This window comes from Cucurbita pepo, chromosome LG16 (genome assembly GCF_002806865.2).
Source record: "Cucurbita pepo subsp. pepo cultivar mu-cu-16 chromosome LG16, ASM280686v2, whole genome shotgun sequence".
Lineage (NCBI taxonomy): Eukaryota > Viridiplantae > Streptophyta > Magnoliopsida > Cucurbitales > Cucurbitaceae > Cucurbita > Cucurbita pepo.
Genome location: NC_036653.1, coordinates 6,924,325 through 6,937,909, shown reverse-complemented (window position 1 = coordinate 6,937,909; position 13,585 = coordinate 6,924,325). Strand labels below are relative to the sequence as shown.

The 13,585-nt window shown below is 36.3% G+C and overlaps 2 protein-coding genes across 3 annotated transcripts; both read right to left on the bottom strand.

Annotated features, from left to right (window-relative positions):
- Nucleotides 1-27: 27 nt before the first annotated feature.
- On the bottom strand, nucleotides 28-4,559 carry LOC111777513 (SMR domain-containing protein At5g58720). Of its 2 annotated transcripts, XM_023657158.1 has the most exons (11): nucleotides 3,770-4,558; nucleotides 2,885-2,910; nucleotides 2,579-2,695; nucleotides 2,364-2,449; nucleotides 1,930-2,162; nucleotides 1,703-1,776; nucleotides 1,568-1,624; nucleotides 1,251-1,318; nucleotides 1,061-1,167; nucleotides 480-550; nucleotides 28-360 (listed from the first exon to the last, which is right to left on the bottom strand). In XM_023657158.1, the coding sequence occupies exons 1-11, from the start codon at nucleotides 4,302-4,304 to the stop codon at nucleotides 238-240; spliced, it is 1,497 nt and encodes a 498-aa protein (XP_023512926.1). In that variant the 5' UTR covers nucleotides 4,305-4,558; the 3' UTR covers nucleotides 28-237. The 2 variants fall into 2 exon arrangements, with proteins under 2 accessions (XP_023512926.1, XP_023512927.1); XM_023657159.1 differs by lacking the exons at nucleotides 28-360; nucleotides 480-550 and adding an exon at nucleotides 557-917 and having other exon boundaries at nucleotides 3,770-4,559.
- Nucleotides 4,560-5,110: 551 nt separating this feature from the next.
- LOC111777815 (ABC transporter G family member 31-like) lies at nucleotides 5,111-13,332 on the bottom strand. The gene is made up of 24 exons (XM_023657535.1): nucleotides 12,893-13,332; nucleotides 12,373-12,493; nucleotides 12,165-12,253; nucleotides 11,481-11,565; nucleotides 10,574-10,736; nucleotides 10,404-10,480; nucleotides 10,129-10,273; nucleotides 9,724-10,025; nucleotides 9,363-9,644; nucleotides 8,958-9,274; nucleotides 8,700-8,860; nucleotides 8,510-8,613; nucleotides 8,271-8,427; nucleotides 8,126-8,191; nucleotides 7,908-8,041; nucleotides 7,352-7,684; nucleotides 6,971-7,261; nucleotides 6,813-6,896; nucleotides 6,615-6,748; nucleotides 6,312-6,539; nucleotides 6,059-6,230; nucleotides 5,895-5,982; nucleotides 5,650-5,816; nucleotides 5,111-5,565 (listed from the first exon to the last, which is right to left on the bottom strand). The coding sequence occupies exons 1-24, from the start codon at nucleotides 13,237-13,239 to the stop codon at nucleotides 5,299-5,301; spliced, it is 4,314 nt and encodes a 1,437-aa protein (XP_023513303.1). The 5' UTR covers nucleotides 13,240-13,332; the 3' UTR covers nucleotides 5,111-5,298.
- Between the last annotated feature and the right edge of the window lie 253 nt (nucleotides 13,333-13,585).

Below are 13,585 nucleotides of genomic sequence, written 5' to 3'. Positions count from 1 at the left end.
GGGGGGGGGGGGGCAAGAAAAATGGTGTAGGGGCATAACTACGAGTTATACACTAGTTATGGTTTATTAGAGGCCTAATATAAGTTGTTCGCCTAACTGTGTAACTACACCCACTTTCTATATGTTCACACAATGAGCTCCAATGCCCTTCCCTTGATCAATTGCGTTATGCGCTAAAAAGGTGTCATACATACATTTATATGTGTTGTTGGACATTTCAATGAATTAGTAGAAGTCTTACTCGGTATCGCTATGAGAATCCAGAAAGTTAAACTCTCTGTAACCACTGAGCTTGATCAGTATGGTTCCCCGATTCTCTTCACTCCATTTGATGCCCTCATTTTCTAGGAGTTTGATTACCTGCGCCATCAAAAATGTTGACATATTATATGATTCCCTCAAACAACACAACATATGCCAAGTTAGTATTAGATGATTCTCCAAACCCACAACATCCAGGCTTAGTATATAACACATACCGAAGTTTTCAGCTTTGATTTTCCTACACCATGAGATCCACATCCGGTGATAACCCTCAGGGACTGAATGGCTACAATAGCAAATACATAGAAAAAAATCCCATTTTTAACCCTCTACTTGGCTCACAGTCAATTTTGACGTTCAACTTTATCAAATCAAACTCAAACTTCAATGAGTATGAAAAATTATTACCCCCTAAACTAAGTTATGTATCTTTCTTTTAATACATATGGTAGTTGGATGAAAGTATTTTTGTTGGTATCGAGTGAATTGATCGAGTTGGACGTTATTTATCATAAGTTTTGTAAGCTATCAGTTTGTTCTAAGGGAATTTTCTAATTTGTTTTGTGGAGGGGGTACTAATTTCTCACCCATCACCAGTTATTCAAGTATAGGTTTCAATTTGATGAAGTTTGAAAAGATGAGATCAAAATTGACTGAGTGAGCCAAGTACGAGGGTAAAAATGATTTTTTCCAAAACAAAAAAGATATACAGTGAGCAAAACAGTGAAAATAAAAATTTGTCGTGAACCAGGAAGGAGTGCATAAAAACATAGGTATTGGCAGGTGGTATACTCACAGGGAACATAAGATCCAAATAGGAGGTGCATTTTAAGAAGCCTCATTGCCTGTTTCACATGTTGCCCATGCAAATCAATTGTTATCACATTCTCTATCTCCCTATTTCTGCAACAATCAGTAAATGGTTGTTTAATTCACATTTAAAAACGAAAACTGCCGAGCTTTTAAGTTTTAAGCAATAGAATTACCTGGCTATAAATATATTGTGACTTGCTTTGTCATCAGCCTTCTGCGCCTGTCTAGCTTGCGCTCTCCCCTGCACAATCAATAGGTTAAGCTGAATATGTTCTTATCATCAAAATGTACGTTATTTTACTGACCATTCACAGGGACAGGATGATTAAAAGATTTCTGAATTATCCGCTTAATTTAATTGAGAAGTTCATAAAATAAATGGACAAGCCAGAACAGATTCAACAAAGAAAATCTACACACACAAAAAAAGCCAGAAAAATGAACCATGCACGTGCTGGAATTACGCAGATTCGTTTTGACGCGAACAAACCTGCTCTGATAGGTAAGATGCATAACTGCGTTCTCCTTTTGTATACGTCGTTGTTGCCTAGAGAAAAATGCGACCATATATAAGTCTAAACTCGTTCCGATATTAAAAGCCTGTAAAGTACTAAAAGTATATTACCTTCTGGTAATAGGATTTTGCGGAATCCCAATGCTGATTTGCATTTTTCCTGTAGAACTGATAGTCATCTTTAGCTGTAACATTGAACACAATTGGTAGCTAAAGTTAGGAAGATCTCAACAAACAAATTTACCTTGATTCAATTTTCTTTACATAATTGATGAGAAGGACAGGATGGAAAGAGTATATAATACAAAAGAAATAACATAAAGAAGTTGCAAAATTACCTTTATTGTCACAAGTATCCTGGACACAACTTAAGGCAGTGACATCAATGGCAGGTCCCAGAGATTGCATTTTCTTAACCATACTTCTCCAATTCATGGCGCTGGGTTCATATTCAGGACTTCTCGGAACGTTGAATAAAGTCTCTAACAATGTCTGAGGGAGCTCAGATTCAATACGTCTTGAGGGCTGTGATTCTTCGACTTCGGAACCACCAAGAACCTTCACATCATTCCTATTTTTAAAACACGATTTTGATTTGAATGAGACCTTGTGAGTTCAAAATACAGAGCAATGCCCAAGGATGTTATCTCAGGCGCTTCAAAACTCAAAGACATTTAGAATGATAGATGGGTCAGGTTGAACCCAAAGGTACTACTATATGTTCAATTCATTGAGATTAAATACAGAAACAGTAATAAAAAAACCAAATTACCTACAACCAGCAGCAATCGACCATATACTCTCCTGAAATTCACTTTCGGACGAATAGGAGGTAGAATCGGATGCACGATCTAGCGACTGTCCACAAAATTCAAATGATTCCATATTTCAGAAAGAGGAGTGTAAATTATATAGCACATAGTAAGCATATTTATCTGCATGATTGAATGCAGAAGGTTTTTCAAAAAGGGGAAAAATCTTCCTCACATTTTCAATCTGTTCAACTGGAGATCTCAAATCTTGTTCGAAGTCAGCACCATTACGTGAGTACCTATCACTTCCAGACTGTCTAGGGGCAGCTAAATCAAGTAAAACATTTAAAGCCTGAGAAGTTAGATAAAACCCATAATTAGAATTACAAAACATGGTAGTAAAAAAATTATTATCTAGCATGTCTACAGTAAATATTCACGTAGTAAATAGGACCCAAATAAGTTACATTCTGTAGAAAACTTCAGACAATACAATATTATAGAAGAAAATCAATATACAGAAGTAGAAAACTCACAGTACCTTATCCACATCATATCCACATTGACCTGCAGAGACAAAACTGGATAGTCAAGGAACCGACAAAACTAATATCTAAGTTTGTTACAACATGAAAAACACCAAAAGAGTAATTCCAAAAGTAACACCAAGACGATAATTATAAACGTATTTTGAGATAGACACCCAAACGAGGGACATGAAACTTGGAAAGAGCTCACACCTCTTCCGACGACCTTAATAATAACTTGATCGTCAACCCTTTTTCTACCAAACTTGTTCTATAGGAGAGACTTTTCATTAGCAATGAAATAATGGAACCGTGGGAATAGGGGTACATCCCCAAGCCAATGGGGATTACAAATGGCTCCAAAACAAGGTGGACATTTTCTGTCTACTGCAAGCCTTAAGATGTTCTAACTAAATATTTTCCCTAGAAACTTCTCTCCCAATTGGAGCATTGAAGCCTGAAATTTGCAATGTGGTTTAGTTACAACCTTGATATGATGTCTGTATTCTTTCTCTCAAGGTAGGAAAAAAATGTTATGCATACCCTTACATTGTGAACCTTTTGGGAGCCAAGTTTAATTTTAGTTATCTCCTTGTTTATCTTTGTAACTCTTTTGTGGAACCTACAGAGTTGTGAATGGCTAACCCGTGTTCTTCAGATGGTTCAATATGTATGTTAAAGTTTACTTATAATCTATCCTACATCGACACATTAGATAATCTACTCGATTTACAGATATATGCGGATGACTTTTAGGTTATTAAAATGCATCGAACAAATATGAGTCAAGCTGGAAAAATAGCATCGTTTGCCATTCAGACACCATTACATCTAAATATTTCTCCCATAAACTTTAGCGCGTTAAGGAAAGAGATATGAGGAATATGAACGGTACTTACAGAGCACATCTCTTACGACGGCCATGCTCAGTTCACACTCGTTTCCTAGCATGGAGCAAAGGAACTGCTCCGCCTCCTGTTGAGAAATGTTCCCATGGTCAAACTCCATGAATTTATTCCTCGAATCTCTCTTCAAGGACGACCGAACATAATCCTTCCCTAAAACAGTGGATACTGTTCCCGTGGAAGCAACGATCCGCTTCTGCTTCTTCCCCATATAACCCTTATAATCTAAAACATCCTCCGAAGAATACGAACTCGAACACGAAGCCGTGATCGCGCTGGACGACGAAGTCGTTGTCAGATCATCGATACAGTCGCCGAAGCCAGAATCAAAAGCATCAGCATCTTCGTTCAAGCCGACCCTAGCTTCACGAGAAGCATTCGCTGCTGGATCGTTCAAAGAAGCCGCCGAGAACGCCTCGGTCACCGCGCCGACGGCGTTAATGTCATCTTTGGCAACAATAATAGCAGCGGTCGGCTCCAAAGCCGCCGGGATCTTCTTCTTCTTCTTCCTATTCCTAGGGTTCTTCATGGGAACCGATGCTAGAATTTATAAAAACAGCTCGAAAATCGGGAATGAGAACGAAGTTTGTGGCGTTCCGAAGAATTCTGAGGCAAGAAATCGAAGAAATCGGGAACCCTAATTAGGTAGTAGAAGGGGGATAGAGATGGAGGTTTGAGGAATTGGGAGAAAACAAGTGGTAGATGGTAATGGGGGCGAGGTTGAAAGCGTGAGAACTGGTTTTTGACGTCAATGATGAATCTCTATCCATGGTCACACGTAAATCGGCCGATTAGATTTAATATTTATAGCCCACAGACCAACCCCCTCTCCCACACACACAGCCTAAATCCTAATTTCATATTACTTTCTTTATATTTTTTTTTTTATAGTTATTAAATTCTCAAATTTTTTTAAAATATCAAACTTTATAACTTTTTAAATATAAAATTGGAAGGAGAAGTTAGACGAACTCATTTCATACTTTATTACCAAATAAAGCACAGACTAAGAAATAAAGTCAGACTAAAAAAGCTGACACGTGTGGGTTAATGAAGCAATAAACTCATAAATAACACGAAAAATAACTTGAGGGATTCTTTCATGGGTTGAACCACTGATTGACCTTGACATTTTTAAAAGGGTTCGAGTGTGAACATCTATTGAAACCTAGAATGATAAATTATGCTCGAGCTAGGATTTATTACTATTGTTATTATTTAGGTATATATATATATAAATTAAATATAATTTGATATATATAAATAAATGGAAATACAATGATCTCAATTTGAAAGCACACATATATATATATATATTATATATATGGCTTCCCTATCTTATAGCCGCTGAAAATATATATATATATAAAAAAATGGGTTTCCTATCTTATCTCCTCTGAAAATACGGACATATATATAGATATCTATATATATATAAATGGCTTTCCTATCTGAACTCCCCTGAATATATATATATATATATATATATATATATATGTATGTATGTAAATGGGTTTCCTATCTTATCTCCTCTGAAAATTGATGACTTTGACGGAGAGAGCAAAGACGGAAAAGAAGACGAGGATGAAGGCAATGAGCACCGCAACCGAAACTCCGACCATACCAGGCCCATAGCCCAAGCTTGATTCCAAGTATTCCTTCACAGACCCCTTGAAACCTGGTCCCACTATAATGGTTTCCACGTCACCAAGCTGTGAGGTTATAATACCCCTCAATGTCCACGCCACCGGTGAGATGTAGTAGAACCAAATCCACCATCCCGGAATGTTCTGGTAACATTTTGGTTGTGTATTTTGTGTATTAGAACAAGATATCAACAATTCTATATTATGTAGAGAATTAAACTTGCTTACTGGTTTTGGAACGAGAAAGCCGGAGAGAAGATTCCAGAGAGAGTAGAATGCAGAAGAGACAACCGCCGCCATTTGCTGCGAAGGAGTCAACCCCACCGCCATCATACCATAAAAGGTGAAATACGTGAAGGTCAAGAACATGAAGAGCAGATAAAGAAAGAACTTCCCTGCAAATTTCCAAGCAGAGTTTCATCACAAAAGGGTAATAGAGGCATTGAAAGAGTGGTCTAAAGTAGTCTACTCACCCGCATTTCTTTCAAAATTAACCATGAAATATGTGATGACACCAAACAATATGGTCTGCGTGAAAATGTATGGAACCTCCACTAAACCCTGTTATTAAGGATTGTTAAGGATCGGATCCATTCATCCATCCAACATTATGATGCATAAATGGAATTGGTTTTACCTGTGCAAATGCGTAAGCAATTGGAGAATACATTCCTGCTGCTTTCTCACGGTAGAATACGGTTCTCTCAATTGAAACGATTGGTTGTACAGAAGAAGCGTTATTAACTCCAAGGAACAGGCATGCGGAGTACAAGGCTCCCATTACAACAAGCAGTTGTTGAGTTGAATTCCTGTCCAACATTTCATTGCGCCATTAATTTAATATGAATGCTACAATTTGTTTTTTGTTTAAGAAAAAGAGAGAATTTTACCTTTTCATACCGATATCCCAGAAGGCAGAACCAAAGATTAGTGCACTTATGGCGGTGAAACATAATCTCATGACATTGTATTGGGGACTCCTCCAATAAACAAGTCTTTGCTTCCAAAGGCAAATGAGGAATTGGGATAATGTGGTTTGGGAGTAGGTGGAATTGAACTTAAGTGGCTCTTCACCATCTTGGGGAACACTAAATTGCTTGATGGAAGTTTCCACGTTCCTACGCAAAGAAAAATGTCTAGATGTTGTACCAAAAAAGAAGCCAAAATATCATGTAATACGATAACAAGCACACCTGTATTGGTCGGAGTTTCTATATAGGTCGGCAAAATCTCTGCCAATTCTCTGCTCAGCGGCGGGTGTCGTGACCTCAAGCATCCAAGTAGCTGGATTGTAAGACTCTGGTATTGGAGATATTCCACCAATTCCCTAATAATGATGCAAACGTTAATATTATTTGAGCCAATAAGATATAGATTTGATGTAATCTTACCTCAAAATAGTCTATCATTATTTGCGAATGTGTTCCTAGCTTTCCTCCATATATAACTCGTCCTCCTCGTTTCATTAGAAGTAACTGCAGAAAAAGTCGGTGAAAAACAGTGGACCGAGCAATAACTATACAATAACATAGAGGGTTTAGCGTCGAACCTCATCGAATGCTTCAAATATGTCGATGCTGGGTTGATGAATTGTACAAACAACAGTTCGTCCTGTATCGACTGTGTTACGAACGGTTCGCATTACAATGGCTGCAGCCCGAGCATCAAGTCCAGAAGTAGGTTCATCCATGAAGATGATGGAAGGATTTGCAACAAGCTCCACTGCAATTGTTAGGCGTTTTCTCTGCTCCGTTGATAAACCAGTACTACCTGGCATACCGACCAATGCATGCCTAAGAGTATCAAGCTCCACTAAACTCATAACTTCTTCAACAAACTCCTGAAAACGTGCATTAAAAATAGCATTTGGGTCATTTGGGCGATGGAAAAACTGTAAAAAAGAATGTAATGAAAGACAAAATGTTTGTACCTTTCGTTTCTTCGGGCTGATTTCTTTAGGAAGACGTAAAGAGGATGAAAATTGAAGACTTTCCTCAACTGTTACTTGAGGGGAATGTATATCATTTTGCTCTACGTACCCTGATATTCTAGCAAAAGTGCGTTGCTCTTTTGGAAAGCCTGATATCTTAATTTCACCTTCAATGTATCCACCCGTCTTTCTACCGGCAAGAACATCCATCAATGTAGTTTTTCCTGCTCCGCTTGACCCAACTAATGCTGTAAGAACCCCCGGTGAAAATACACCGCTCACATTTGATAAGAGTTGCAATTTCTTTTCGGGTATTCCTTGCTGCCTCATTTCCTGGAAATAAATTGGATAAAAGTTTTAGGAGTCACGACTCTTCACAATAGTATGATATTGTCCACTTTTAGCATAAACTCTCATGGTTTTGCTTTGGGCGCTTCCCCAAAAGGCCTCATACCACTGGAGACATATTCCTTACTTGCTCCCAACGATCCTCGACAAGGGAGGGGTTGCTATTATTAGAAGGGCATAGACACACAAATTTAAATTTGAAGCTAACCTTGGGAGTATCCACAAAATAATTAACATTGTGAAAAGTCATTGTTAATGGTTGGAATGGCAGAATCATTCCCTTTTTCCCTTTCCTGTCAGCATGAGGAGATGTTTGACTTGAATTCGGAACTTGTTCAACCCCTGCAGATGCAGATAGATTCAAGAGGATTAAGAAATAAGCCCAATTCATGAGGCATACATATGTGAACAGAAATTATGACTGACGATTGTTTGCAGTAGAATCAGCTTCATTGGTATCAGCTAGGATTACAGTCTGGGCTTTTCTTAGCGCTGTAGATAATGAAAAGGCAGAGAGTTTTATCATCTATGAATAAAAATATATTTTTAAAAAAGATTATTATTTACTTACGGTGGAGGTGAGCTAAAGCCAGAGTCACCAAACTATTGAAAAAAATTGCATAAACCAACAGCACACCAACACCCAGCCAGTACCAGGAATCACTACTGGGCATGCTATATGCATGGAGAACATTGTCTCCAACGGTTCCATTTCCAGTTCTAGATTTCTGTAAATATTTCAGTAATATACACTAAAATTGAACTAAGTTCCAAAGGGAAAGAACATAAGTCATTGTAATTGTATCATACCTCCATCCACCTAGTGGCAGTAAACTCGTTGACAGAAAGAGCACGTTGCCCATAAGTCAGTGGGGACACCCAAAAAGCCCAAGACCACCAGGGCTTAATCATATCTAAAAAAAATATGATCGTATATCCACATTAGGATTGCAGTTTAAGCAATTTTTCTTTTTTCTCCATAAACAAATGTAAGCCCTACCTTTTGGTATGATAAATCCACCGAGTAAAAATATAACTAACAAGGCTGCTGAACCAAATGTATTGGCAACTACCATATCTCTAGCTATAGCAGCCATCAGACGGAAAAGACCTATAGCCATTTGATGAACTGAAAAGAGTAGGAACATGAAGCGGAAAAACCTGAAATCAATTCGAAGTAGGCCGATGAGTAACACAGAAGGAAAAGTAGTTGCATTTCAAGCGATTGAAAAAGGAAAAAAAAACTTAGATGAGGTACCTTCCAGCACTAGGGGCAAACCCAACCGTATAATAAACAACACAAGACCACACGACGGCTTCAAGTACTGAATAAGGCACACGCAAAACCCAGCTACTCATAGACCACGTCCAAGAAGGGTGAAACAAGTTATCTCTTTGCTTGTAAAAGACGGGTAGTCGAGATATCATAAGAGGTAACTCAGAAAATCCATTAAACATCATATGCACTAATCCAAAAAATAGGCAAGAAAGATAGAGGCTGCCATTTATTTCATCTGTCGGGTGCAATCTTGTTCTTAAAAACATTGTGCATGTAACAAATCCAACGAATGCAACCTACGTAACATATGTATGGAAATAATGAGTTAGAAAAATATAATGATTCCAAAACATTAATAGTAAAAATAAATAAATAAATAAATACCTGACATGTTCTAAAGATATACAGAAAACTATGCCTCTTCATCAAAAGAATTTCTCGGAAAAAGCAAGCTTTAACGAGTTCACTACTTGACACAGCAAATTTTGTTTTAGCCAAAGCTGAAGGATGACTTAATGATTTATCAAATGGAGGATTAAGATTGGACTCCAAAGACTTCCCAATTTTGGAATTTTTGAATGCTTGAGCAAATTCGGGAACAGAAATATATGTATATGGCCGAGAAGAATCAGCCCAATATTGGGCTTGATCCTTTTTAGACGTGACCTGCCACAAAACAAGTTAGCCGAATTAAATGCAATAAAATGTCAATTTACTAATTTAAAAACATGATCTTGTAAAATACCTCTTGTAGAAAATCAGCAACTCCCTTACGAGGTGGTAACTTAAAACCCAATGACTCGAAAAGGCCTAACACCTCTTCTCGAGGGCCTTGATACACGAGATAACCATCCGATAATAATATAAGATCATCAAACAGTTCAAATGTCTCGGGAGCAGGTTGTAAAAGAGCCATCAAGACTGTAGCCTCCATTTGATGAACAAAGTTTCTCAAACATTTGACAATTTGAAAAGTTGTTGAGCTATCAAGTCCTGTAGATATCTCATCCATAAGAAGCGTTTTTCTTGGCCCAACAATCATTTCCCCTGTGCCAAAAGAAGTTTAACTTAGTAACAATTGTCGAGTAGCTGAAATACAGTGACGTCGTTGAATGAATTGTTCTTCACTACAGTTCATTAGTAAAGAGACCTGAAGTGACTCTTTTTCTTTGCCCACCAGAGACACCCCTAACCATGTCATTGCCAACCAGTGTCTCTGAGCATACGTCGAGACCGAGCACTTTTAAAATGTAGTCTGTTAAAATACTATGCTTTTTACCACTAACAGATGACGCCTGAAAAAGGAAAATTACAAGATTAAAATACGTTCTTTTAAGTTGGAGGTTCAAATCTCTACGTCCCCGCCTCATTTACTAAAAAAACGAGTCTCCATAATGATAGCGCTACATAAAATCAGATAAGGACCTTCATGAATGCATCAATGTCCGGACTAGGCCGTATTTTCCTCTCTTTCTCCAAGTGAGACAGCTCTTTTATATATTCTACAACAAAAGAGAGAAGTAAGAAAACCAATTTGGATGTACCGTAATGAAATAACCAAGCTAAAGCTATGAACTATGTTGCTCTATACAAACCTGCAAAGCCTTCGCTTGCACCTTGGCATCTAGCTGCAAAGTCCAAAGTTTCTCGTACAGTCAATTCTGCTAGGTGATTATCTGATTGACTAATGTATGCAGAGGTTCTTTGAACACAGAACTCATCAAGCTGATGTCCATTATAAGTAATGTTACCAGTTTTCTAGGAGGAAAAATGACAAATCAATGAGGATCCGATAAGTTAAGTATATAATAAAAAATTAAAATATAAGGCTAATTCATTATTTTAAAAAACAAAAATTTCTGTAAAGAAATTAGTTGAAATAACAAATTGAGCTCAACACTCTTATTTCTTTTAACTTAGTAATAATTTGGTAATTGATTTTGAAATAATGTAACGTTTTTAGTTTAAAAAAAGTTATATAACATTGCCATTTTAAAAAAATTATTAATTAGTTACTTAATCTTTTAATCTTTTTAATTTTGCCCTTAACACTTAAAATTTTAAATTAGATACTTCGTTAAAAAATAGAAGAGAAAAAAACATTTAATTAATTGAGTACATAAATATGCCAGTTAGATGGCAGTAGATTAAGTGAAATCATCCACATAATTCCCCTCATCAACAAAATTTGGCTTTTATAGTAACATGATGATATATCCAAATATGACAATTATTTGGATAAGATTTAATTGAAAATTTTAAAAGATTAATGATAAATTTAAAATTTTATAAAATATCAAGGACTTTTTAGTATATTAAGGGGAAAAGAAAAAAAAATACAGTGCAACTATGATGGGTATATATATATATATAGCTATTTTATTTAAATGAAAATTGATGTGATAATTGTTATTTTATAATTTTCCATTGTTAAAACATTCTATAATTCTAAACCAACCAATAATAATAATAGCCTGTGTACAATAAATACAAAGTATGTACCTTTAAATTCCTATCAAGTTTGCCGGCAAGAGCTTTTAGCAAGGTGGATCTTCCAGAGCCCGGAGGCCCCAAGAGCAATGTCATCCTAGATTTTCATTAAACACTTTAAATCATTTTTCTTACCCTAAATAAATTACCATGAATAAGTTTCTATTTATTTTAAGTTAACATTATTAATTATTAAAATATATATATATATATATATATATATATATATATATATAAAAGGGAATATATTGGTAATAGATCGAATCAAAGAATTTAGCTTTTAGACAGATAGAAAGAATCCTCTATATATATATATATAAATAAAAGCCTTTAAACTTCTATTGAGGGGATAAAGATAAGGATTATCATGATCCCATTTTCACAGACATAAAAAAATTTAGAAAAAATAGTAACTTCCGTAAAAAAAAATATATATATATATATATATATATATAATAATTCATTGGCATATTAAAAGATTTTAAAAATTAATCTATGAAAATTTTGAATATTGTGTAAATTTATAGTTCTGAAAATTCATATAAATAGGTAATTTAACTCTTAAAAAACTATTTTAACCATTCGCATATTAAAAGATTTTAAAAATTAATCTACGAAATTTTGAATATTGTGTAAATTTATAGTTCTAAAAATTCATAACTAAATAATTACCCTTAAAAAACAATTTTATCTTACCTTCCTGGTTTTACTATGCCAGTGACGTCGTTCAAAATTGTTAATGGATGTCTTTTGCTTTTCGTAATTCTCAAACTCGATAGAATACTCTGCATTAACGCTAAAATTATTAAGAGCAAGCATGAACGGGAGAAATGGAGTACGAATTGAGATAGCCAATAGATGAGCCAAAGATTAAACAGAATTGGTTAAAAAGAAACTGTTGTACCTCAATCACGTCGTATGTATAATTTATTAAAGTGGGCAGAGATCTGGAACCGACTTGCACATCCGCGCCCACTTTCAGGTTCTGAAATCTAATTTCAACCCTCGGAATCGCAACTCCAGCCCTGGCGTGATTAGAAACGTGAACGAAAATAAAATTACTATCAGATGAATTCAATAAAAATAATTACAACGTAAATGAAAGATCAAGAAGCGCAAGTAGAAAATTAATCAAGAATCGGAAGAACATTCATCTCTGCTTCCAAATCGAACATCAAGTAAGGCGCTAAAAAGTTATCACAAATCCGCGAATCACGTTCGTCAAATTATTAGCATCGCATGTGACCAGTCTTTCAAGTACCGGCAATTTATGACGGTTTTCCTAATCACAATGAGGAATCGTTCTTCAAACAACTAAAGAAAATCCGAGATAATCAACAAAAACCTAACGAAATTAACCAGGCGCTCATCAAAAGTTTTCAAGAGAGATTTATCAGAAATAAAATAATTTCAATGGCCATCACCTATCGAGGCGTTCTTTAATTCCAGAAAGCAAGTTGAAATTATCTTGATCCTCTGTTGCCAATGCCTTCTTGACAACGAGTTCGCGTTTGCTCTTATTGAGCTTCCGTACGTCGATGGTTTCCGTTCTCTTAAACCCGTCGTCGCTTTCGGAGGCAGAGATCTCCGACGCATTACGCGTTAACAATGCGAAGTTCGACTGTTTCTGAGACGGCAACCTCTCAATCGCCGCCCATAAAAGCTCCTGCGCATCCCTTGCCACTAATTCGGCATTGGACGGTCTCGAAAACGACTGATCGGTCGCATTGATCTCCAATTCAAAGTACTCGCTTCCATTCGAAGCGGCCATTAAAGAAAACACAGATTCAAATCTTCTGGCGTTCGCCCTCCGGTTATCGCTGTTTGAGACCTCAAGCGCAGCACCGGAGGCAGAAGACGGACGGAGATTGGCTTACAAATCAAGTTAACGCTATTTATTTGCGAAAGGAAGAGACGAAGTGACGGACGATTAGTTCGTTGCCGCGAATTGAGTAGAACCTGAAATTACCAAACTACCCCTTTCTGGAAATCTGTTGCGTTGTCATCTTTCCAGCTATTGACACGTGTATTACAGTAAAACCAACAAATTTCTCCTTTCCCATCCATAAATTTTTATTTATGCTCATAAAATAAATTAATAACAAAAAATATATATA

Excerpts from the sequence above, each read along its gene's own strand:
- LOC111777815 (XM_023657535.1), bottom strand. The coding sequence starts at position 13,239 with ATGGCCGCTTCGAATGGAAGCGAGTACTTTGAATTGGAGATCAATGCG. Across the intron at positions 10,026-10,128 it reads AAGAAAAAGAGTCACTTCAG|GGGAAATGATTGTTGGGCCA; the intron begins GTCTCTTTACTA and ends CTTTTGGCACAG. Across the intron at positions 7,685-7,907 it reads ATTTTGTGGATACTCCCAAG|GAAATGAGGCAGCAAGGAAT; the intron begins GTTAGCTTCAAA and ends ATTTATTTCCAG.
- LOC111777513 (XM_023657158.1), bottom strand. The coding sequence starts at position 4,304 with ATGAAGAACCCTAGGAATAGGAAGAAGAAGAAGAAGATCCCGGCGGCT. Across the intron at positions 2,163-2,363 it reads TCGATTGCTGCTGGTTGTAG|GAATGATGTGAAGGTTCTTG; the intron begins GTAATTTGGTTT and ends TTTTAAAAATAG. Across the intron at positions 1,625-1,702 it reads CAAAATCCTATTACCAGAAG|GCAACAACGACGTATACAAA; the intron begins GTAATATACTTT and ends ATTTTTCTCTAG.